This window comes from Malaclemys terrapin, chromosome 3, assembly GCF_027887155.1.
Source record: "Malaclemys terrapin pileata isolate rMalTer1 chromosome 3, rMalTer1.hap1, whole genome shotgun sequence".
Classification (NCBI taxonomy): Eukaryota; Metazoa; Chordata; order Testudines; family Emydidae; genus Malaclemys; species Malaclemys terrapin.
In genome coordinates this window covers 10488764-10513888 of record NC_071507.1, presented here as the reverse complement: position 1 = coordinate 10513888, position 25125 = coordinate 10488764, and the positions used below count along the sequence as shown (strand labels likewise).

Below are 25125 nucleotides of genomic sequence, written 5' to 3'. Positions count from 1 at the left end.
GAGGAGAAAAGGGTCATGATGGGACACTTGCCAGGCAATGGCTCATGGCCTTATGTAAGGCCCCCTGGTGGTCTAGGGATTATATAAAATGAGGTAAACAAGGTAATAAATCATGGCCTTATGTAAGGAACGGTTGAACCAATCGGTGTGGGGCTATACATGTGATAAACACATGATTCTCCTTCTTGTCCAATCGGTAGATGTGTGATTATAGCCTAATTGTGTTATGTAATGTTAAGAAAAACTATAAAAGAAAGCTTGTAATAAACAGAATTGGATTCAGCTTGCAACCACATTGGTCGTGTGCTTTATCTGCTCCGCATGGAACCCCACACAATCCCAGATACCCAAAGCCTTAATCCTTTCTCACAGTCTGTAAGTATTTTGTGGAGCATCTTTATAGCTTTTGTCTGGAAAATAAATGAAGAAAACCAGCATTTTAGTAACTGTTGGCAAATCATACAATCATAGACTAGCAGGGTTGGAAGGGACCTCAGGAGGTCATCTAGTCCAACCCCCTGCTCAAAGCAGGACCAAATCCCAACTAAATCATCCCAGCCAGGGCTTTGTCAAGCTTGATCTTAAAACCCTCTAAGGAAGGAGATTCCACCACCTCCCTCCAGTGCTTCACAAATCAAGTCAAGTCGAATCACCTCCTTGGCTGTACTTCGTTACCCCAGGCTATCTATCATACCTCCTCTTTTGCAGCTTCAGCCTCCCCCCGCGGGGGCTTAGCAGCTGGTTTAGGCTTGCCAGCTTTCTTCCCTTTCTTCCCTTTCTCTGCTTTGGTTTCTGGTGGTTTTGGCAAACGGTCCAGTTTTTCTTGAAGCAGGTCAATTAGTCTAAAGTCAGCGTACGCCTTTGCAATGTCCAAAGTATTCTGGCCTTTTAAAAAAGAAAAACAAAAAGCAAACAAAGTTCATGATAAGAATCACGGTCAGTAGCTGTCAGTAGCCATAAAAATAAACAGTGGCACTGATCACCGTAATTGCATAATGACACTGCAATTCACTGAACTCAATTAGAGATCAAGCCTGCTAACCATGAAACACATGAGTTGTGCTCACTCATGCTAGCAGGACGGCGTTACTTTAATAACTTTAATAACATTTATTCTACTGGGAGTAGTTTCTGATGCATGACATCTATTGGACGGCAGACTGAAGCTAATGAGACTCTCCCACTACATCACGTGAAAACCAAGTAAACTAGCAGAGCTGCACTAGATCCCTCTCTCTACTGCTGCTAGACGGTAATAACCTCTGGAGAAATTCAGATAATTTTTGTTGTCCCTTTTGCTAACGCAGAATAATATCTATCCCACTGCTAAACAGGAAGAAGCACATCAAACAAGTGCCACCTACAGAATTAAAAGTAAAAACACAATGGCCATTACAGGTGATCACAATTAAAACCTTTACAATTTTGCTTTACATAACTAGCATTCCCTCATTATTGTACTCACTAATAACCATTTGCAAACATGGAGCCACTACAGTCCTAGCAGAGTTGTTTTCAATTACACTCTATTTCACTGCAAAAAACGTTGTTAACCTAGAGTTAAGCTTGAATCTTCACATAAAGAATAAATAAATAAATAAAAACCCCAAATTCTTGAGACTCACTTTTTTCAAAAAGCACAAAATGACAGAAATCCTGAACAGAAAGTATCATAATGCCACTATATAAATCCATGGTATGCCCACACCTTGAATACTGCATGCAGTTCTGGTTACCTCATCTCCAAAAAGGTACATTAGAATTAGAAAAGGTGCAGAGAAGGACCACGAAAACGATTAGGGGCATGGAACGTTTTCCATACAAGGAGAGATTAAAGAAACTGGGACTGTTCAGTTTAGAAAAGAGATGACTAAGTGATATGATAGAGGTCTATAAAATCACAATTAGTCTGGAGAAAGTGAATAGGGAAGTGCTATTTACCCCTTCACGTAACAGAAGAATGAAATTCACCCAACGACATTAACAGGCAGCAGGTTTAAAACAAATGCACGCACAAGACAGTCAACCTATGGTATTCGTTGCCAGGAGATGTTGTGAAGGCCAAAAGTATAGTGGGGTTCAAAAAATACTTAGAGAAGTTCATGGAGGATAGATCCAGCAATGGCTGTTAGGCAAGATGGTCAGGGACAGAACCCCATGCTCCGGCATCTGGCATTGGCCATTATCAGAGACAGGATACAGGGCTAGATGGACAACTGGTCTGATCCAGTCTGGTCATTCTTAATGTTCTTAAAATGTAGGTTCCATGTAGTAAAAACTAACCCTAAACACTGGAAAATAGGAACATGCCTGCTAAATTTACTAAGACAACTTTCACTCTATCCCCAGAGCACCATGCTGACAACAACCAGAAATGTATTACAGCCGGATCCTCAAAGAACATACCACTTCATTTTATTTCTTTTACAATATGGTCCACCGTCTCAACAAAGCTTATGTGTAACTGAGAAAACCTCCAAACCTTCTACTGCCTTTTTAATCGAAAGTGACCACAAATAATGTGGATATTTACCTTTTCTGTTTTCCATCTGGACTTTCGCACCAGAATCAATTAAATATTGCACTGAGTCCAGTCTACAGCTCTCAATAGCTCTCATCAGTGGGGTGGCACTGTTGATTGTAACGGCATCTATCGCTGCTCCAGACTTCACAAGCAGTTCCGCAATGTCCTGTTGACCTGCATGGCAGGCATGGTGCAGAGGAGTCCACTTGAAATTGTCAGTTGCATTTACATCAGCCCTGTAAATAAATAAAACATAAGAACATAAGAATGGCCATACTGAGTCAGACCAATGGTCCATCTAGCCCAGTGTCCTGTCTTCTGACAGTGGCTGGTACCAGATACTTCAGAGCATGGGTTCTCAAACTGGGGGTCAGGACCCCTCAGGGGGTCATGAGGTTATTACATGGGGGGTCAAAAGATTTCAGCCTCCACCCCAAGCCCCACTTTACCTCCAGCATTTATAAAGGTGTCAAATATATTTTAAAAGTGTTTTTCGTTTATAAGAGGGTTTGCACTCAGATGCTTGCTATGTGAAAGGGATCACCGGTACAAAAATTTGAGAACCACTGCTTCAGAGGGAATGAACAGAATAGGGCAATTATCGAGTGATCCATCCCCTGTCATCTAATCCCAGATTCAAACCATTTCACCTCTAGCGACACCCAGAGCATGGGGTTACGTCCCTGACCATCTTGGCTAATATCCATTGATGGATCTGTCCTCCATGAACTTCTCTAATAAAGAGGGACTGTGTACATATAAAGATGAATGCAATTGCTGTATCTATATTGATTGTTTCACAATTCTAGGTCCAGTAAACATTAAATGCATGACGTTACTTTTTAAACATAAAAAGCCTTTTTGTGGGTTTTCAACTCACTGTCATACAGCTTTGAAATATTTTAAAATACCTGATGTGGCTTATCGTGGAACTAAATGAATTTGAGCAGTTTGTATGGCTGATGACCACTTAACTAAACAAGAGCAACAAAAATGATTAAAGGTCCAGAAAACATGACCTATGAGGGAAGATTGAAAGAAATTGGGTTTGTTTAGGCTGGAGAGGAGAAGACTAAGAGGGGACATGATAACAGTTTTCAAGTACATAAAAGGTTGCTACAAGGAGGAGGGAGAAAAATTGTTCTTCTTAACCTTTGAGGATAGGACAAGAAGCAATGGGTTTAGATTGCAGCAAAGGAGGTTTAGGTTGGACACTAGGAAAAGCATCCTAACTATCAGGGTGCTTAAGCACTGGAATAAATTGCCTAGGGAGGTTGTGGAATCTCCATCATTGGAGATTTTTAAGAGCAGATTAGACGAACATGTGTCAGGGATGGTCTAGATAATACTTAGCCCTGCCATAAGCGCAGGGGATTGGACTAGATGACCTCTCGAGCTCCCTTCCAGTCCTACGATTCCCATTTTGGAACAGCTGTACGGTGCCTACTCACATTACTGTGAGAATGCTTCCATAAGGAGGGGAACAATAGGGTTGTCAATGATTCATGACACTAATCAAACATGTCGCTTTTATAGTGCTGCTACCACTGTCCTTTGGCTTCCATTTGGACCACTTGGACCACCATTTCTAACCCTTATGGCTATGTTTTACATTCTTTAACAAAAGCTCAGCATTCTTAGATTCTTTTTACCGGAACAATTCCGGTTGATTGTCACTTGAAAATCTGCCATGGTGCTCTGCTGCTTCAGGAGCAATGATCCAGGGGACAGGAATCTGCCACTGACCTAGACTAAGAGTTTACTTTTCTCACGTGAGTTGACTCAGCCGTGTTGGCTCATTCCGGGAGGCAGAGCCGCAGCCTCTTCCTGTCCCTCAGGGGCCTGCCTCCCTGTACAGGAAGGGGCGTAGTAGCCCTACAAAGAAAGGCTGCTCTCTCCACAGCGTCCAGGATAGTGAGTAGGCACTTCACACTCCTGTACGGGCATACAGGGCAAGCAGTGATCTTGCCCCTAATGGAAGAGGAAGAGGAGATGAGATCGGCACTTGCAGTGGGGGTGGGATTGCCAGCTTGAGGAGACATATTCGTGCTAGCTCTGATCAAGCGAGCACGTTAAAAAAACAGAATGTAGGCATGGCAACATGACTGGCAGGAGGGGCTGGCCACCCCAAGTACATACCCAGCTGAGACCGTAGGTATGTACTTGGGACCGCTAGCCCCTCCCACCGCTTGCGCTGCCATGGTGACACACTATTTTTAAGCATGCTCGCTAGCGCATGTCTCTGCAAGCTGGAAATCACACCCCCAGCTCCAAGTGTAGACGTACCTGGAGAGGTAGAACGGGAGCTTGAGCTGTGGATAGAAGTAAGAAGTGTGTGAGGGGAGGAGGGAGGGAGGGAGTATGGGTTAAACACAGATCTTACTTCCACTGAAGCCCAGAGTAAAATTTCCATTCAATTCCAAAAGGAGCTGGATCAGGGCCTAAACTGAAGCAGGTCTAAGGGCATGTCTTCACAGCACAGTTAGCTCACGTGATCATTCAAGGGTTACTCTTTCCTCAACTCCCATCCACTCACAAAAATCTCCTGGTCAAGTTAAATGGTGCTTTAAACCCTAGGATGCAGTGACTTACAGTAACTCATCGCCTGATAATCCAATCAACTGTGTAACTCCAGTGTTGTTTTGCAGTGTGATTGCGCTCACTGGGGCCTGGTTACCTCTAGTACAGTAACTTGAGCTAACTGATGCAGTGAAGACAAGCCACAATAGATGTGAGGCAGAAACCCTTCCAGGTACTATCTCTAAATTCCAGTTACATCATTTATTTCAGTTCCCCTCCCAGTTTAACATTTTCATCTCTTCCACAGCCCAAAGAATTACAGCCTATGGACTCCAAATAGGGATGACAGTGAAGGGAGACATGAAAGAGAAGTGCATCCAATTATCAGATCATTTCCTTTGATTTTCTTTAGATTTTTCTCAACCGTGTTTTTTTTTTTTAAAGTCAGTGCACCCGATTTTATTTTGAACTAGTTACATCCTAAAAGGGATGTGGCCAAGTAGTTTACTACCAGATTTCACAGTACTTAAACGGATGCGTATTCTAGAATAAAATAATACTCTTATTTGCTTTTAAAACTAAACAGACTCTCTCTGATTATAAATTGCCAGACCTCTAGCATAAATCAGTGTAGCGCCACTGAAACTAGAGTATCTATGCTGATTTATACAAGCTGATGATCCAACACTGCATGTCTCTACAGCTTTAGGTTAGAAAATTACAGTATTTCTTTAATTATTCAGAGCTAGAAAGAATCAAGATTGATATTAAAAACTTCACACTGGTGTAACTGGGGGGATGTTTTCAGTATTGTTTATCCAGTTTATCCTACACAGCAGTTCAGCAATGATGGCATGACAGAAGTGAAATGTGCAACTTGAGAGAAAGCATAAGAGTTAGGCTAGCAGAAAGAATAAAAATATTTTATTTTACTACAGAACAGAAATAATCAACGTTGCTGCAATATTGTTGACATAGCTGCTTCATAAAATGTGACCTGAATAGCGATTCTGATTATGCCTCTACACTTTCTACATCTTATATTCAGACTTTTCCCTCCTTCTTCCATATTCCCTTCTGGTTAATTTCATTTTTTTAATATTTCCCATTCATATTTTTTGCATTTGCTTTTTATTTTACTCACTCTTAATTTTTTTTTTTACTTTTTGGAAATGAAAATTTACATGCAAAGAACTGAATTAACAGAAATGCAGTAGTCTGAAGGACTGTCTCCAGTCCAAGGCAATTAGATCCAGGGATGTAGACACCTGTGTGCAAGCCGAAGTTAATGAGGCCCTGCATGCATGCAGGGGTCCATCCATGCAGGACTGGGACCCAGTTGATTATGGTACACCTCTCTCAGGTGGAGCTCAGAACAGGAGGGGCCCCATCAGCCACTTCTCCTGGCTTCTCACTTCACCAATGTTCCTTCGCAGTTATCGAAGGGGAGAAAGATGCTCCCTCCTGTTTTCAAACAAGCCACAAGCTCCTCCCACAATCCTACCCAAGGCTGCTGCCTCTCAGAAGCCCCACTGTGTGGGTTTACAAGGAGTAAAAGACCTTTGAGAAGTTCTTCCCCAAAACCCCCTCACACACACACGCCCCAGCTACATCAGCTTCATTGTATCTGGGACTGTCCCACAGAGGTACAATGTGGAAACTGCTGAACTGAAGCATCCATTAGAACATTAGTCCAGGAGCCCATACCAGATGCTTCACAGGAAGATGCAAGAAACCCCGCTGTTATAAGATATTTCAGGATACGTTTCTTCCTAACCCGCTCTGGCCAAAAGGTGACTTTATGCCCTGAAACACAAGGGTTTACATTCCATCCACACGTCTTTTACATTCTTTACTAATGTAGTCCTAGATGGTCTTGTAATCTATATAAATGTCTAATCTTGTTTAAAATCCCGCTGAAATCTTGCTCTCAGTGACATCTCGGCAATAAGTTCCACAGGCTAATGGAGTGTTATTTGTTTACCAGGTTTAAATTTGCTGGCTTTCAGTGTCATTGGATAACACTTGATCTGGTGTAAGAAAGTGGGGGAGGGGAAGTGCTCAATCATCTCCATACATTCATTATTTTATGCATCACTATCATTTCCTATTCATCTCCTTTCTGGAGTCAATGAGCCACAAGCCTTCCAGTCTCCCTTCATATGCAATATTTTCCAAGCCTGCAATTATTCTCTCCATCTGTTCACTGAACACTTTCTGCTCCTATTTTATCCTTTTAGGGACAAGCTGATCAGATCTGAACAGAGTATTCCAGAGGAGGGCATAACGTTGATTTACACAGGACTTGTATGTTAGCACTGTCTCTTGCTGTATTTTTTTTAATCAAACGGATTTATAAACCTGCTCCAGCAAAACCGTGCAAATAAACCACAGCACGCACTGCCGATTTATGTTCAAACTGCACCATTTTCTAGAACCTTAGATGAACATACAGAACACTTTGTATTCCACTCGATATGGTTTGTTGAAAGACCATGTTATAAAAAGGAGCCCAGTTAGATTCCCATAGCAATATTTTCACCATGTACTGAAATTCTATCTTGCCGAAAGGTGCAAAGCTGACATTTACTATGACACTTTACCTCTGAATTTCCTGTTTTTGTCTGTTTAAAATCCCAAAATTAACATTGCTTTACCATGTTACAAGGTCCAAATGTTAAAGATAAGGGGCAAAACTTATCCTAGCTGTAACTCCATTGAACTCAATGGAGGTTTGATGAAGTCAGTAAAGATTAATTGGCCCAATGAGCATAACCACTAGATCCCAAGAATGCACAGGCTTAAACATGTACGTAACTTTACAAATGTCCCACTAATGTTAGGAGTACTTGTGGCACCTTAGAGACTAACAAATTTATTAGAGCATAAGCTTTCGTGGACTACAGCCCACTTCTTCGGATGCATAATAAATTTGTTAGTCTCTAAGGTGCCACAAGTACTCCTGTTCTTCTTTTTGCGGATACAGACTAACACGGCTGTTACTCTGAAACTTGCCACTAATGTTAGTGGAAGTGCTGAAATGCATTAAATTGCATGAGTTTAAGCCTCTTCAGGATTGGGGCCTGTAGGCAAAAGAGGCCTTACTGGAGCCCTACACACAACTAACAGTAAGAACCAAAGGCTGTGAACCAGAGGAAGCCTGGCCCTGGCAAAATTTCAATGCACCAGGTATTAGCTAACACCAAGTAAGCACATTCCAGGCCTGAGAGGATGGTACAGGAACACCCAGAGTTCTCAAGTAATTGCATGAACACATTCCCAGGAGATGGGTTGGGGACAGACAGACCTCTCGTAAGATATTGAGGGAATGACAGGATAATGGATGAGGATGTTTTGTTAAAACTAGCAGGTGCAAGGTACAAGAAAAGAATGAAAAGCATATGGAATGTAATACGTAACGTCTTTATATCAATGTATAAAAGGAGAAGACATAGGAGGGGCATCTTTGTGCTGGCCTAGGGGATCGGATCCTAGCATCCTGATTGAACTGGTACCATTGTCACAGGCATACATATAGTGGTGTACCTGTAGCTCCTATGGGGCACTGGAACTGTGCTTTGTCGACAATGAACCTGGCTGAGCGCCTTCAATACAGAACCGAGCCCATGGTCTTTATGAACAACATCGAGGTCTGCTGAGTCAGCAAGCTGCTGGTGAAGCTGACAGATACAGGAGCACGTGCCAGCCTCAGCAAGGCTTCACTAACAACAGAGCCTAAGATTGTAAATAACTTAGGGTGACCAGATGTCCCAATTTTATAGGGACATTCCCGATTTTGGGGTCTTTGCCGTCTGGTCACCCTAAAGTAACTGCTCACCCTTGGAAATGGGAATTGCTACATGTAGAGAGTAATGCTAATGTAAATGTCATTGTCTTTAAAATTAAAAAAAAATAAAGGTTTTTTAAAAACCCATCACACTTGTGTGTAGCGATTTTTGCATAAAACATAACATACTGCTCTTTTGTTCTCCTCTTTGAACAGACACCCTGTCGTGCTCTGGTATAGCCCTACAGTCATTCAGATAAATGCCTAAGGGAACATCTTCCAAATTACTTTAATGAATCGTTAACTATCATTCAAAATAAAAATCCTACCTTTTATTATGAAGATTTCCCTAGTGTGTCTGCTGACTACACTCTGCTGCAGAACTTTTAAAGTGGTGAATATATTAGATAGCAGTGTCTGACTATAGCCTTAAGCCTGATCTACTCAGTCCATGTGTCAGCCCGCTGTGGCTGTAGAATAGAAGTAATGCTTTTACGCACCAGTCTCATTCACACCTTTGCCTCTAAAGGCAGTGGGAATCAGGAGATCCCAACTCTGCCACAGACTGCTTGTGTGACCTTGGGCCAGTCACTTAGGCCAAAGCATCCACTAATTTTGAATGCCTCCATTTCTGGAATGCCCAATTCGGGACATGCCAAGGCTGATTTTCAGAGGTGCTGAGCACCTGCAGATCCAATTGACTTCAACTGGATATGTAGGTACCTGGCACTTCTGAAAGACCAAAAGCTCAGACCCCCTCAATTAGCAAACACTCTGAAAATGTTGGCTTTAGCCAACTTTGAAGATCACCTTTAAGTGCTTCTGTTTCCCCATCTTCAAAAACAAGGATCATAACAACAATACCCTACCTCATGGGCGTTATGAAGCTAAATTCATTACTGCTTGCAATGCTTTGATTGTACAGTGATAAACACTATGCAAATTCTTAAGAATAAAGTTAAATATCTCCAAGTTTTTTTTCTTTTGTGTTTAAGTGACTATCAAATATATACACTGTGCAAAAACAACAAAAACAACCCTCCCCACAAAAACTTACCCCTTCTCTAGAAGATATTTCACGGCATCCATGTTTCCACTTCCACATGCAGCCATCAAAGGAGTTTTATAATATACATCTCTAATGTCCACTGGTACCCCCTCTTCAAATGCTTTTTTCAGTGACACAATGTCTCCTGCTTTAGTAAGATAGTTAATCTTGGTGTAAGTCTTCTCCGGCTCATCAATGTACCACACAGAGTCATCCTGCAAAGGATGTTCAGGGGGGTGATCCCGATTAAAGCGGTTACCATCGGTCACATTCTGATAGGTCTCAATCATGTACATAGGGGGCCCGCCATCTATTCGGCGTGGGTACAAGCTCTCTGGAATGACGCAGATGGGCACGGGGATGGAGAACTTGCCTTTCTTGGCTTTTCCTTTCTTCCCTTTCTTCTTTTTGGGTCCAAAAGACGAAATAAGATAGGCTTTTTGCAAGTATTTGGAACCTTTAAAGAACTCTTCAATGTTAATCCCCCCAGCACGAGACTTATCATGTGCCTGGGCTACGGTTTGTATTAGTTCAGCATCCACAAAATCACACTTCTCCTGAATAATTGATGCAAAATCATCTTTGCTTATTGTTCCATCACCTCTGTCCACCACCTCAAATGCCTCACGAAGGGCTGTCTGGTGTTCTAAGGACCAATCATGCAACTTCATCGCCCAGCGTGGATTGTCTTCCTTCGGTCCAGGTTTGGAGATTTTAGCATGGAGTCGTTCAATTTTGCGCAGTTCCTTTGATGCTGCTTTAAAACCACCTTCTTTGGCAGTCATTCTTGGGGTCTTTGTTAGTAGGTTCTTCCATTTAGGATCACAGCCTAAACATACAGAAATCGTTTTACTGAAAAAACAAGATGGTGTATAAACTAGATGAGTCTTAATTCAGATTTGCTGCAAACTGCTACAGATAATTATTAACAGGGTCTATAATTTTATGCTGTCTGGGATCTACACAGAACTATTAAATTGCACTTTTTAACTAGGGAGTGGGATAGTTATTAAACCAAATACACAAAAACTACACTGAAAGTATTAAAGATTTTATGGAAACCAATAAAAGAAGCCATGAAGAGCAAAGCTAAGGTTGAAATACTATTTTTAACTCACCATTCTGTACCCGAGAATTGAAGTTTGGCTATGTGTGGTGCCATTACTTAAAATGTTTGGACCTCATGAACAGAGCATGAACAGATTTTGCAGGTTCATGTGGAAACAGTGAAATTCCAGGTGTGTCACTGACTTTGATTTTAGTCAGTGTGACCACAGCTTCTTTGAGGTCAGATCCAATGCACGTGGCGATTAAGGGGAGTCATTCCGTTAATTTCAATAGGCTCTGGATCAGTCCCTTTAAGTGATACAATGATTATTTTCCTATGAAATGTAAAAGTTTCAAAAGCAGCTGTGGACACTCACTTCTGAAACCCATCCCAATGCTAATGGAGTATCGTTCCCACCTGCGTATGCCTAAATACTTAACCCAGCGTAGTTTTAAATGACTCAAATCTATTGAGCATCCATGGCCTCCCTTGAGAATTATTCTACAGGCTCACAGCCACCCAGTTAGGTACATTTTCCTGACAATCTGTATTTGTCAGTGGATTAAATGCTCATTACAAGTGCAGCTGTGACAGTTCTGGAAAGTCAAATCCTCCATTTATAGAGACGTGAAATCCTGTATTTAGCACAGAAGACAAGCAAAGATTTGTATGATCTATGTAAATACACATTTTTTGTTTACCTCTTTGCCCTATAAATTTGCAGCAGTCCGCAAAACCCCCAGCAGCAGCGTAATGAAGTGGCGTGTTCCCATTCATAGCAATGAGCCCCACATCTCCATTATAAGCTGAAATAATTCTTAGGATCTAGAAAAGCAAAGTCAATGCCATTAAAAACCCTGCACTAAAATGACTGGGATTTGTTGGTTTTTAACAAAAAAAAATTAATAATTAAAATTAGGGTTGTCAATTAATCACAGTTAGAGTGACCAGATGTCCCGACTTTATAGGGACAATCCCGATATTTGGGGCCTTTTCTTAGGCCATGTCTACACTACCCACCGGATTGGCGGATAGTAATCAATCTATCGGGGATCGACTTATCACGTCTCGTCTAGACATGATAAATCGATCCCTGAATCGACGCCTGTACTCCACCTCGGCAGGAGGAGTAAGCGGTGTCGACGGGGGAGCCGCGGCGGTCGACTTGCCGCCGTGAGGACGGCCAGGTAAGTCGAACTAAGATACTTCGACTTCAGCTATGCGAATAGAGTAGCTGAAATTGCATATATTAGATTGATTCCCCCCCGCCAGTGTAGACCAGCCCTTATATAGAGGCCTATTACCCCCCACACACCCACTGTCCCGATTTTTCACACTTGCTATCTGGTCACCCTAATCACAGTTAACTCAAGCGATTAACTCAAAACAGATTAACTTGATTAAAAAATTAATTGCGATTAAGCATAGATTTAATCGCACTGTTACACAATAATAGAATACCAATTTAAATTTATTTATTTTTTGTTTCTCTACATTTTCAAATATATTGATTTCAATTACAATGCAGAATACAAAGTGTACAGTGCTCGCTTTATATTATTATTTTTTATTACAAATATTTGCACTGTAAAAAAGATAAAAAATAGTATTTTTCAATTCACCTCATTCAAGTACAGTAGTGCAATCTCTTTATCATGAAAGTGCAACTTACAAACGTAGATTTTTGTTACATAACTCCACTCAAAAACAAAACAATGTAAAAGTTTAGAGCAGGGATAGGCAACCTATAGCACGTGAGCTGATTTTCAGTGGCACTCACACTGCCCGGATCCTGGCCACCGGTCCAGGGGGCTCTGCATTTTAATTTAATTTTAAATTACGCTTCTGAAACATTTTAAAAACCTTGTTTACTTTACATACAACAATAGTTTAATTATATATTATAGACTTATAGAAAGAGACCTTCTAAAAACGTTAATATGTATTACTGGCACGCAAAACCTTAAATTAGAGTGAATAAATGAAGACTCGGTACACCACTTCTGAAAGGTTGCCAACCCCTGGTTTAGAGCCTACAAGTCAACTCAGTCCTACTTCTTGTTTGTCTCAGTGATTGGCTGAACAAGTTTGTTTACATTTACGGGAGATAATGCTACCCACTTCTTATTTACAGCGTCACCTGAAAGTGAAAACAGGCGTTCGCATGGCACTGTTGCAGCCAACGTTGCAAGGTATTTACGTGCCTGATATGCTAAACATTCGTATGCCCCTTCATGCTTCGACTTGTAGACTGCACAATCTTTTATCTTTTTTACAGTGCAAATATTTGTAATAAAAAATAATAATATAAAGTGAGCACTTCACACTTTGTATTGTGTTGTAACGGAAATCAATATATTTGAATATGTAGAAACACATCCAAAAATATTTATAATACATTTAAATTGCTATTCTATTATTGTTTAACAGTGCGATTAAAACGGCAATTAATTGCAATTAATTTTTGTAATTGTTTGACAGCCCTAATTGAAATACTGTGTAATCTATGCCCACACTGTGCAGCTCTCTGTCCCTCTCCACTGATTAATCTACATATAAAAGTTTATGAGGTTGCTACAGTTATGTGATTCCTTAGCCAGGCAGTAGGCGCTTGTGCTTTTAAATCTAGAGTGCCCACGTTCAATCCCTATTACCACCAACCCATCCAAGGCTGCTGTGTTTTAAGAAGCAATTACCTGTGATAGCTAGAACAATACTGCTACAGTAAGTGACCTAGATCCAAACAACATGGTACTAGTGGGGTGGGCATTGCCTTCAGGCTTCTCTATAGCAGAAATGTAGAGATCTTTGGGGTAGGAATGGGGGGGGGTAGTTGCTGCTGATCAGTTCCCCCATCTCTGTTGAAATTACAGGGGACAAATACACAGTTGTCCCAAATAGGGTGACCAGATGTCCCAATTTCATAGGGACAGTCCCGATTTTTGGGTCTTTTTCTTATATAGGATCCTATTATCCCCCGTCCCGATTTTTCACACTTGCTGTCTGGTCACCCTAGTCCCGAACATGCCTTAGAGACAACAGGGAAGAAAAGAAGCTGCTCCCCCATCACTGGGCATCTACAAGCAACACCCCCTTTGTGAGAGACAGCTAGGACACACAGCCTTGTGAGACCCCTCTGCCCTGGTGGGCCCACCCATATAAGACATAAATAGGAACATGCATTTATAGGTACCTCACAGAAAACGGCTGCAGATTTATAAGAGAAATACCATCATTTCGAAATTCCCTTCGATGGTTTAATAGAAGCCATTCATGAATACTGATTTCTCTACTTAATCAGCAAAGATGCTTGGCTTGGGGGAAAAAAACAGGCTGGGTAGCTTTGAAGTTAAGTTTCAGTACTATTAACAAGATACCTCAAAAAAGCCTCCCTTGGCGGCAAAATGTGCAGCATTGTGTCTTTCGTTGTCAAAGACGTTAACATCTCCTCCTCTTTCAAGTATGCCACGCACCACCTCTATCACGCCTTCCCTTGCCGCTTCCATTAAGGCAGTGCGACCAGTAGCCTGCAAATTCAACAGCTTTTAATGTTCGTTTTCGTGTTAGACAGCCCAAGCCAGTGTCACAAGGGGATAGAAGAACTGAAGGCCTCCTTTATGCAGCATAAAGAAGCAAAGAAGGGTGGGTGCAAGCCCAATAATTTCAAAAGTCTTCTGCAGATCACCTTTAAGAACCTAATCCTACAGTCTTTAAAACACGTGAGCAGTCCCACTGTCTTCTCTTGAGTAAAAGCTATAGAATCAAGCCACCTAAGCCCAATCCTACAAGCAACTACACAAGTAGTTTTACTCAAGTGAGTAGTCCCTATGAAGTCAATGTGCCGACTCACTTGAGGAAAATTACGCAGAGGCATGTTTGTGGGATCAGCCCCTAGATATTCAGAAAAGCTCAGCTCAGCCATTTTGGGTACTTCAACGAAGTGCTCCTCACCCAGCAACTGACATTGTTCTCATACACTCAAAGGGCTTGTTGGATCTTGCTTAGGAGTTCCACAGCTGTGGATACAGACTTAAAACAGAGTACCATTGTTTTTCCAGGTTTCAGTGTAGCAGCCGTGTTAGTCTGTAGCCGCAAAAAGAACAGGAGTACTTGTGGCACCTTAGAGACTAACAAATTTATTAGAGCATAAGCTTTCGTGGGCTACTGCCCACTTCTTCGGATGCATGTTTTTCCATGTCACAGAGGACCTAGAGAGGGACACGGGACCATAGGCTCCTTTAGTCCAGTGGTTCTCAACCAGGGGTATGTGTACCCCTGGGGGTACGCAAAGGTCTTCCAGGGGGTACGTCAACTCAGCTAAACATTTGCTTAGTTTTAGAACAGGCTACATAAAAAGCACTAGCGAAGTCAGTACAAACTACAATTTCATACAGACAATGGCTTGTTTATACTGCTCTATAGACTACAGACTGAAATGGAAGTACAATATTTATATTCCAATTGATTTGTTTTATAATGATATGGTAAAAATGAAAGTCAGCAATTTTTCAGTAATATTAAGCTATGCCATTTGTATTTTTATGCCTGATTTTGTAAGCAAGCAGTTTTTAAGTGAGGTGGAACTTGGGGGTACGCAAGACAAATCCGACTCCTGGAAGGGGGACAGTAATCTGGAAAGCTTGAGAGCAACTGTTCTAGCCAATACCAAGAACTTTTTGCAAAATGTGCCTGAGAACCACTTGTGCTAGATGTGTCCATGTGGTAAGATGGACCTGCAAGGAAAGACTGATTCAGTGCACCAGTTCTGTCAAGGAGGAGGTGGTTTATTAGAAGATGGCAGGGTTTGGGGAATTCCACCAGTATTCTTATATTCCCAAGCAAAACTAGCATATGCTAGTACAAACATCAAATTTATGCATGACATTTGTACACATTTTGTTACAACAGAATATACGCTCTTAGGAATGTCTAGCTTTATGTGACCCAGAGACCTTTCCTTATGCATAGCATATCTTCTTAGATAGTCAGTGACACACACTCTGCCCCTTACTTGCTACGGCAGACCGCATGTTGGAGTGTGGCTTTCTGCTGGAATTCCAGTAAGATAACCACAGGATAGGGCTGTACATGACGAGTTTATTGATGCATAGGGCTATGCACTAATCCAAGTGTGTACTGCAGAATTACTTGGATCGCTACCTTTCTGCATAGCTGCCTGCGCATTTTGTCTCTTTCAAATGTGTTTATGTGAAAGGGAAATATAGTCTAGAATTATTAAGACCTTGTGCTGTTGTTCTTTACACCCCAGGGGCGGGCACATTTCAGTGGAGTCATATATATATATAATTATATATATATAGTGTGAAGCACTCTACTATAAGAGATGCTCCAGTCAGGTAAAGTATTATTAGCTGACCAGAGGTGGAGGAAATAGAATCTCCTTCCCCTGGGCATCACCCTGGACATGCAAGCCAGGCAGTGTGACTCTCTTCCTTTGAAAATTATTCTGTACAAGCTGGGGCCAGACAGCGAGTCACAGTGAATAGGAAATTATTTGTCCTAGGGAGTGGTAAAGATACTGACTGAGCAGAAAATAATTCCCTACGGCTAAGCTCCGGTATTAAAATGTTCCTCATTGCCTATCACTGTTAGGAGGAGGTGCCAGGGATTCTTTTGTCTTATTAAAAAAAATCATTAAATTTTGCATTGTTTTTTGACCCAATAAAAACAAGCAGATTAACTCAATAGTTAATAAGTAAAGAAATTTGATTGTTCATCTGTTATTCTGGTCTATTTCAAAGGGTATATTTGGAAGTAGCTGCTGTATTGCTAGCAAGTGGCTGGAGTGATTATGCTTGTGCAAATTCCAGGCAGGCTGAATGTGTCTTGTGGGGCTCAGAGAGTTTACTGTGGAGAAATGCTATTAAGATTTTTTTTTTTTGGGGGGGGGGGGGGGGGGAGAAGAGAGGCATAGCCAGCAGGTCCCTGTTACAGCTTCAATCCACCAGCTGGTACTAAGGGAGAGCAGGGCAATATCTCTAAGCCATTCCCTATGGAGTGTCTTGCACCATTTGTGGTACTAACACTCTGCTTTCTTTGCACGCTGGAGCTCATATCACCCACAAACAGTAAAGCCATTCCAATTGGAGGCCCCCACACCTTAATAAAGAGGGGCAGCTGGAAGGGCACTCTCTGTGAGTGACTTTGGCACTCACTTCCCCCTCTTGGGCTGAAATAGCCTGAGTCTCTTGACCTTTAATGCATGGTCATCTTGGGAGACAAAAATGCGGTGAGGGACGGTGTTTGTGGGCACATGAGGAATGTCTGGACTGGTTGACTTTAACTAGAGGGATGAGGATAAGCTCCTGGATTTGTGGTTACCTGAAACATATGGAACGTTGAGCACTGGTCTGGCTTTTTTAAAATGTCTCATTGTACTGGATAAACAAATAAATGACCTGGATTATGGCTGCCCCTTGCAAACCTGTGCAGATGGAAAGGAGGGTAAAGGATATGGTTTCTTGTAACATCTCACTGCCTTGGTTCTCATGCAGGGCCGGCCACATTATGTTTCTAATTTTATTGAATATAATTTCAACATTTAAAACAATAGACCAGATCCCTCGGCCAGTGTAATGGACACAGCTTCACTGAAGTCAACGGGCAATAGCACTTCACACCATTTGGGGAGATGACCTGGTTGTTTTTACACATATAAATAATTGGATCAGAACCTACCAAAATCCAAAACAGGAGATAAATGATCCAGGTGTGGGACCTCAGTAAAATAAAACAAGAATGATGGAGAGGTGCTATCAGTGGCAGTCATCTGTGCATTGCCCAGAAGTTAACCACCTGATGTGTCTCATTATTATTTCAATTTAAAGATTTATGGTCATATATTGTAGTGGTCTTACAACTACATTACAATAGTATGTATACGTATTTAATTTTAGGAATATTCCTACTAGGTTTATCGCATTGGGGTCTGCTCCTCTTTCCAAAAATTTCAGACATATTTCCTTAATCTCGTGTGCTTGTTCACAGGCTTGTAGGAATACTGGCTTCCCATCAATAGTACAGTTGTTAACATCTGCGCCGTTTTCTAAAGCAATCTGAACGCAGCGGCAGTGCCGTTTCGTAGGTAAAATACAGTAAAACAAAATGCCTGGAACAAAAAACAAAATGGTTGTTAAGCAACAAACGGTAGGGGGCTGAATCAAATAGTAGGAAAGGCCCTGATTCAGGAATCTGATCTGCACAGACAGACCCCTTCAACCAGTATAGAGACCCATTCATTTCTCAGGCATATGGGTCTGTCCATTTGAATCAGATTACGGGATGAAGACTTTAGAAATGAACACATGAAATGATATTTGGGATTTCAATGGGACCACTTGTGGAGAAAGCAATATTCAATGAGAGTGAGGGTATCAGAAGCTGACCCTTAATAGTTAGGCACATATAAAACTAACTATTGGAGAGAGCTACAACCTAATTGCCTGATCCAGTAAAAATGTCTTCACTTTCAACACCACAAAAGCTCTTAAGAAAAATGGCTTTGTTGGGTTGTATGTGTAGTCAACACCCACCCTGGGTGGAATCTTTGGATGTTCAGTACCAAGCCACAGACCTTTGCTACATGAGCCAAAGAACAGTCCTGCAGCAGAAGACTCTTACCCGCTATGTTGACCAGCCACTAGAGGGGAACATAACACACATATGCGGTGAAAAAAGCAGGATTGCAATTTGTGTTGATTCTGGCTTCAAAGATGGTTTTTCTGTCTAATATGATTAAGCGGGACTCTTTTTACCTTTTCCTTCATTATCAACCATGGTCATGTCTGCCTCGGCCTTCGCTAGTTTATCCAAGGCTAAGTCATGTCCTAGCTCGGCGGCTTTCATTGCAGGAGTGCGTCCCATTCGGTCTTGAACATCTGGATGAGCTCCTTGCTCCAGCAGGAAGTTGCACATGTCTATGTCATTTGCGATGCACGCCAAATGAAGGGCACTATCTCCATCGACAGGCTCTGTGAAATTAATGAGTTCTGGGAATCCAAGTTTGGTCAGCTTCTCGATCTGCCTCTTGTCTTTCTGGCGAACACATTGGAGAACTTTATAGATCTGCAAATTTTCAAGTCTTTTGTCCGTCAAAGACATCCTTGATCAACTGAAGCTAGTCTTCTTCAAAGGGAATGCTTTCTGGGCAAAAAAACACAAAAAAAACAGGTGTGAAGTTATTCTCCTTACAAGCCATAATGGGTTTTGATCCAAATCACGTTTAGGTCAATTAAAGTTTTTCATTTTGACTTCAGAGGCCTCTGAGCAGCCTCATTATTCTTGATTTTATATGTGCATATGCATACAGGTATATATTATATACACACCTCTGTATAGACACACACAGAGACATGCATGCGCACATAACACTTCGAAAATCATTCGAATCGCAGCCACGGGGAGCTGCAGGGGGGTCGTGCCTGCGGACGCTCAATGGAAACAAAATGTCTTGCGGCCCACCAGTGGATTACCCTGATGGGCCACGTGCCGAAGGTTGCTGACCCTTGTACCAACAATAATTTAAAGAATTACCTTTCCAGAGGATGTGGCTTTCTCCAAACTAAATATCACTAGGAATTAGATTATTATTTATTTATATTTGTATTACCGTAGTACTGAGCAACCCCAGTCACAGACCAGGACTCCATGGTACTAGGCGCTGTACAAACACGAACAATAAGATATTCCCTGACCCGGAGAGTTTACGATCTAAGTAATAACCTGTTTAGGCAAATGCTTGGATTTAAATGTTAAATTCTATTCTGTGTCGGTTCTTATATCATCCTTGTTACCACAGCATCCACGCACCACCTGATAGCATACTAAGCAAAAAGACTAACGTCAGTCATGTGTGGTTTGTTCTTTCCTCCTCATACATATTGCATCTGATTATTCTGTCAAAGGGAATAAGTGCAGTCTCTTATAACAGACAATCATGAATGTCTTGTATTGATGCAAGCTGCCTCCCAGGGTTCTCACCCCAGAATGAAGAGAACTCAGAGGTGCTCTCCATTCCAGATCACCAGGGAAGCTGTGACCCACAAGGAAGTTCAGCTTGGAATGTTAACAAGTCACTGGGAGCAGAGACTCTACACAGCAAGTCAGCACTGGGGCCTGGCTGCTGGGCGCAAAGGGGTGTGAGCTCTGCAGGGATGGTGTCTGAAGATGCTAAGGGGAACAGGGGAAGCCCCTTGTAATTTTTAGTATGAATTCTTTGCCTGTAGTCCTGTTCCGTTGCCTGCTGGCATATGATGATAGGGAAGACTGGATTCACTTTTTAAAAATCTGCCATGTATTAGTGGAGCCCTTCTTCTCCACCCACGTTGTTGTTGATTTGCATTGCGGTAATGCTTAGAGACTCTGGTCACCCTCCCCTCTCCCCCTGCAAAAAAAAGTGTACAACTGTATTATTTCAAGGCACAATTGTGCCTGGCCTTGTGCTGGTGGCTGGGTGGAGGGAGCAGGTGCACAAAGAGTCCTTCAGCTGCTTTGTGTGTCCCTACCTCTGAGCAACAGCCAGGCACAATCACAGTCCCTGCTCCTTCTTAGTGCTCTGGGGGTAGAAGACATCCCAAAATGGACAAGGAAGGGTGGGAAGGTTCCACCCTGGCCAGCATAAATGGCTCCTCACCAAGAGAAGAGCATGCTGTAACACCCAAAGGGATGGTGCAGACTGTGCATTCCCCGTGTGCGCTGGTGAGTTTGGGAGGCACAATCCCGCCAAGAGCTCCCCTCTAGAGCAATGAGACTCCCCATGTGAGCAGCGCCTACTGGCTCTGTGATTAGCTGTGCCCTCATAGAACCATACTGATCTCCCCAAGGGTCTTCAGCAGGGTCAGAACCTTGCTAGCCACAGAAGAGACCTCTACTACTTGAACTAGTGGAGTAACTGAAAGCAATAATGGGCTGTCATACTGGACGTGGACCAACCACTAGGAAGGGATGAGGCACATTTTGCCAGTGGTTTCACAGATATTTGTTGACAGATTTGGGAAATAATGGGTTCCATTCCAGGCTGTAAAAGGGAGCAAGCGCCAATGGTCACAGACCCTTCTGTTCCTCTCTCCTCCACAAAGGCTGATCACTTCTGGGCCCTGTCCCCTTCAGCCAGTCTCTGTCCCAGTCCTGTAATTCCCTCTCAGCTCCTCATCTCAGTCTTCCTCCACCAGCTCCTTGTCCCTGTCTCCCTCTCCCCAGGCTACTCATCTGAATCCCCACAAACCAAAGCTGCTCCTCGCAGGCCCACTCTCCCACACCAGGCTCTTCAGCCAAGTCCCAGTCTTTCCTCCACCCCAGCTTCCAGTCCCAGTCTCCCCCCAGGCTTCTTCTTCCTAGTCTCCTTGTCCAATCAGTCTCAGTGTCCTACTTCTCCATGCAGCTCCCCCTCTCCCTCCAGGCTTCTCATACGAGTTCAGTCTCCAGCAACTTCTTCCTTCTCCATGCTCCCTGGGAGTATGAACAGCACAGGAAAAAGACTCCCTGCTTTCAGTTCTAGTGCCCAACCTCCCGCAAATGCAAGGAAAGTCCTGCTTGGCCTCTGCATCCCTAGGGTGGAGCATGTCCCAATGCAGATTAAACCTTCAGAGAACTTAACTGCCAAACTAACATCACTACTGAGCATGTGCAAACTGATTTTTTAGAGGATTATAATTTGGCCAATTTTAGCAGATTTTCACAACAGCCTCAGAAGGCACACCCCTGACACTAGCACAACGTCCCTGACAAATTTCAAATCCCTGCTCCAAAGCATGAAGGAGTTGGAATTTCTCGTGAAAATGGTTGTACAATTTTTTTTTAAATGGGGAAAAAAACAACATTTTCCCCTAAACTCATTCTTGGAAATCCCTGAACCATTTTTGCTGAAACTTTTCTAAATAATTCAGTTTCAGACAAACACTCAGCATGGAAAATTCCAGCCCAAGCAGTTACAGTTTGTCAAAGTTATAAACAACTGAAAACAGGGTACTAAAATGGGAAGTGTCAGGGAACGTTAAAACATGGGTGATGTTACCAACACCAACTCTAATTCTGTGCAATTTGCAACTATACTGGTACTGATTTTTTAAAAATATTGTTCAGCATCTTGCTAGTCTGTGTTGTTAAGCAAATATTAGGAACTGAACTCATTACATAGTTTTAATCGGTTTTACCTGTGACATATTATTCTTTGTTGGGAGGAAGGACTGATGGCATAGCCTTGAGCCAGGTTCACTCTGGCGAACATCTCACATAGCTATGCCAATAAACCTAAATCCAAACCTGTAACACTTCTGTCTCTCTTGAAAACCAATGAGGGAGACACTAGCTAATCGTGCCAGATTCCACCGTGGTTTTGTGATGGACTAGGCTGAGAATCAAAAAACATTTTAATTTCAGTTTAATTATTTTTCCAGTGCACCCATTAGTAGGAAGATCCTTTTAAGCAGATTCCTGTTTCGTCCTGGAACTTGCCTAACTAGCTAGATGCACAAGAGGAAGCTTTTCAAGGGCACACAAGGGTGAGTAGATGAAGTCCAACTCCCCCATTCACTGACTTTCCATGGAAGCTGAGGGCCTAATTGCCCCTTATGCCCTTGAAAATCTCCCCCACTGTGTTTCTCAAAGGCCATTATCAACTATAAAAATATCACACCGCTGCCTGATTTTTTCCCCAGTTATTGTTACCAGTAACACCTAAGGCACAAACCTGCAAACACCTACATACGCACTTTGTTTTACTCACAAACATAGTCTCAAGGATTACAATAAATCTTTGCTAGAGCAAGGCTTTAAGAGTTGAGAAAAATGTTTTTTCCTCTGTTTGTTTAGTGTGTGCATGTGTCAGCACTTTGTGTATATTGTTGGCTCCTTGCCCATTGTTTGTGTGGGAGACACACCCAGCAACAACAACAAAAAGAAACACACACACAAAAAGAACCCTGAAAAACGTAAAACCACAAAAATTGGCAGAGAAATTCAGGGACATGTGCAGTCACTGAAACTACTTTTACTCCTTTTTTAAAAGCTAAATTTCAAGTTGACAATGTCCCTTTTAACAATGACTGTTCACAAATCAGTAAACAAAGTTATCACCAACTTTGTATTTTAAAAAAATAGGCATTTTAAAATTTTCTAATTCGTTTACATACTGACAGTGTATCTAAGCATGAGCCTTATAGTATGACATAAAAGAACTTAATATGGTAACAGTACCCCATGTGTTTATTGCTTTATACAAATAAAGACTCCATTTGACTCATGTTTAATGGGAGATGAGCAACAAAGTCTGATGAAAATTTATCCCAGTACAGCGAATAACTACAAGGCTACAGTCAGGGCCGGTGCAACCATTTAGGCAACCTAGGTGGTCGCCTAGGGCGCTAGGATTTGGGGGGGCGCCATTTTCTTTGGCAGCGACCGCAGCCGCCGGCATTTAGGCGGAGGGAGCTGGGGCAGTGGAGCGCGGGGAGGGCTGCCTGCAGCAAGGGGGGGGAGGGGTGGCACGCAGGGGAACTCCCCTTGTGACGTGCTGGGGCATTCCCCTGTGTGCCACCCCACCCCCCCCCCCGCATGCCACCGCTGGGGCGGGGGAGGGGGACCCAGCGCCAATCACCTTAGGCTCCGCAAGCCTGGGAGGCGGGAGAAGTGAAGCAGCGACGGCGTGCTCGGGGAGGAGGTGGGGCAGGGTGAGCTGGGGCGGGGGGGGAGGGGGTGCCTCAGGGTGGGGGGGTGGGTAGCTGCTGCAGGGGGGCGCCTCAGGGCGGGGGCTCGGGGACGGGGGGAGGGGTGGCGCAAGGTGGAAGTTTCACCTAGGGCGCGAAACATCCTTCCACCGGCCCTGGCTACAGTTAAGGCTCAGATGGATATCCCCTTGCCTTTTATTTTTAACTTGTATGCCACTTCTCAAAAAATGTTCTGTTTGGACAGAGATATACCGTATAGTGGAGAAGCAAATGGACACTGCGGGGACTTCACACCTGACTCATGCACCCATCTAGAAAATTACAAGTCAGCTCCAGTGTCTGTTTTTAATTTGTAATTGCTAAATCTCCCATTCCTGTTCTGCGCTCCTCATGGGTGGGCCTCCATGGAAGGCAGCAGGGTTCCATACTGGTGCACGTATCTGCCCATGCAAATCCATTGCACGACTGGGGTGTAAGGGCCAATCCTGAGCCCCACATGGGGAGACCTGGGGCTAAGCACGCCTGGAAGTTAAAGAGTAGGGGCTTAATGTATCTACTCTTCTGCAACATCTATTAAGATTAATGAGAAATACATTCACACAGTGATGGGATAACATACATTTCCAACTGACATGGTCCTCCCTAACGCTAATGAAGGATAGTTGGAGAACAAACCAGAATTGGCAAAAGATGGGCCAGCCCAGTGGCTTCCCTCCTGCTCAGGCCAGGGTTAAGTGGAGCACGTGTCAGTATTTGCAGGAGTGCAGGCTTTAGGGACAGCCACGCTGCATTTCCATTGCATGTCTCCTCCTAAAAGAAGTTGGCCAAAGTTCCCAACAGCGATGCACCGGGATCCCCCCCACCCCTTCACCCACTGCCAAAATGCAGCCACGTCTGGGGGCGGGCCACAGCACTGGCGCTGCACGCCCACTACCCTGGAGAGCACGTTACCCCACTGAAACTCCCCGGGGGAATCCTGCCCCACATGTCCCTGCGCGTGCTCCCTTGTGACGTGCTGGGGCGGGGGAGGGGGCGGGGGAGGGGGACCCAGCACGAGCCCAGGACTCACCTCCCAGGGGGGAGCAGCCGGTCGGGCGGCATGGCTCAGGCGCGCGCGCGCTGGAGGGGCTGCAGCGCGCCCCGGGACAGGCAGCGCGAGGGACGCTGTTAGCCCGCAGTTCCCATAGCAACCGGAAGCCCCGCCCGCCCATGCGTCATAATGCCAGCCTTGCCCCCTCCGCGCCGGGTGTCCCCGCCTGGCGCGCGCTGCTGCTGCGGGGCGGGCTGGGTCCAGCCTGTGTGGGCAGCTGCGCCCCATCCCCGCTTCCCTGCGCTCCGTTCCGCACCCGCCGCTCCCTCCGCCTCATCCCCCCCTCTGGGCCCCAGTTCCCTGCACCCCCTCGGCTAGTCTGCAGCCCTGCTCCTTGCACCCCCCATCCGCAGCCCTCCGTCCCTTGCACGTCATCCCCGCAATGTGCATGATCCCCAGTTCCCTGCACCCCCTCGGCTAGTCTG

General features: G+C 43.6%; 1 protein-coding gene across 1 annotated transcript in view; it reads right to left on the bottom strand.

Annotated features, from left to right (window-relative positions):
• Positions 1-24724, bottom strand: part of ANKEF1 (ankyrin repeat and EF-hand domain containing 1) — a 29686-nt gene extending 4962 nt beyond the window's left edge. The window contains exons 1-8 of the mRNA XM_054023331.1: positions 24680-24724; positions 18703-19090; positions 17857-18056; positions 14305-14454; positions 11629-11752; positions 9889-10708; positions 2534-2760; positions 695-885 (exon numbers count right to left, since the gene is read on the bottom strand). Coding sequence (XP_053879306.1) covers positions 695-885; positions 2534-2760; positions 9889-10708; positions 11629-11752; positions 14305-14454; positions 17857-18056; positions 18703-19048 — 2058 coding nt within the window. The 5' untranslated portion in view covers positions 19049-19090; positions 24680-24724. The remainder of the gene's footprint in view (positions 1-694; positions 886-2533; positions 2761-9888; positions 10709-11628; positions 11753-14304; positions 14455-17856; positions 18057-18702; positions 19091-24679) is intronic.
• Positions 24725-25125: the final 401 nt, after the last annotated feature.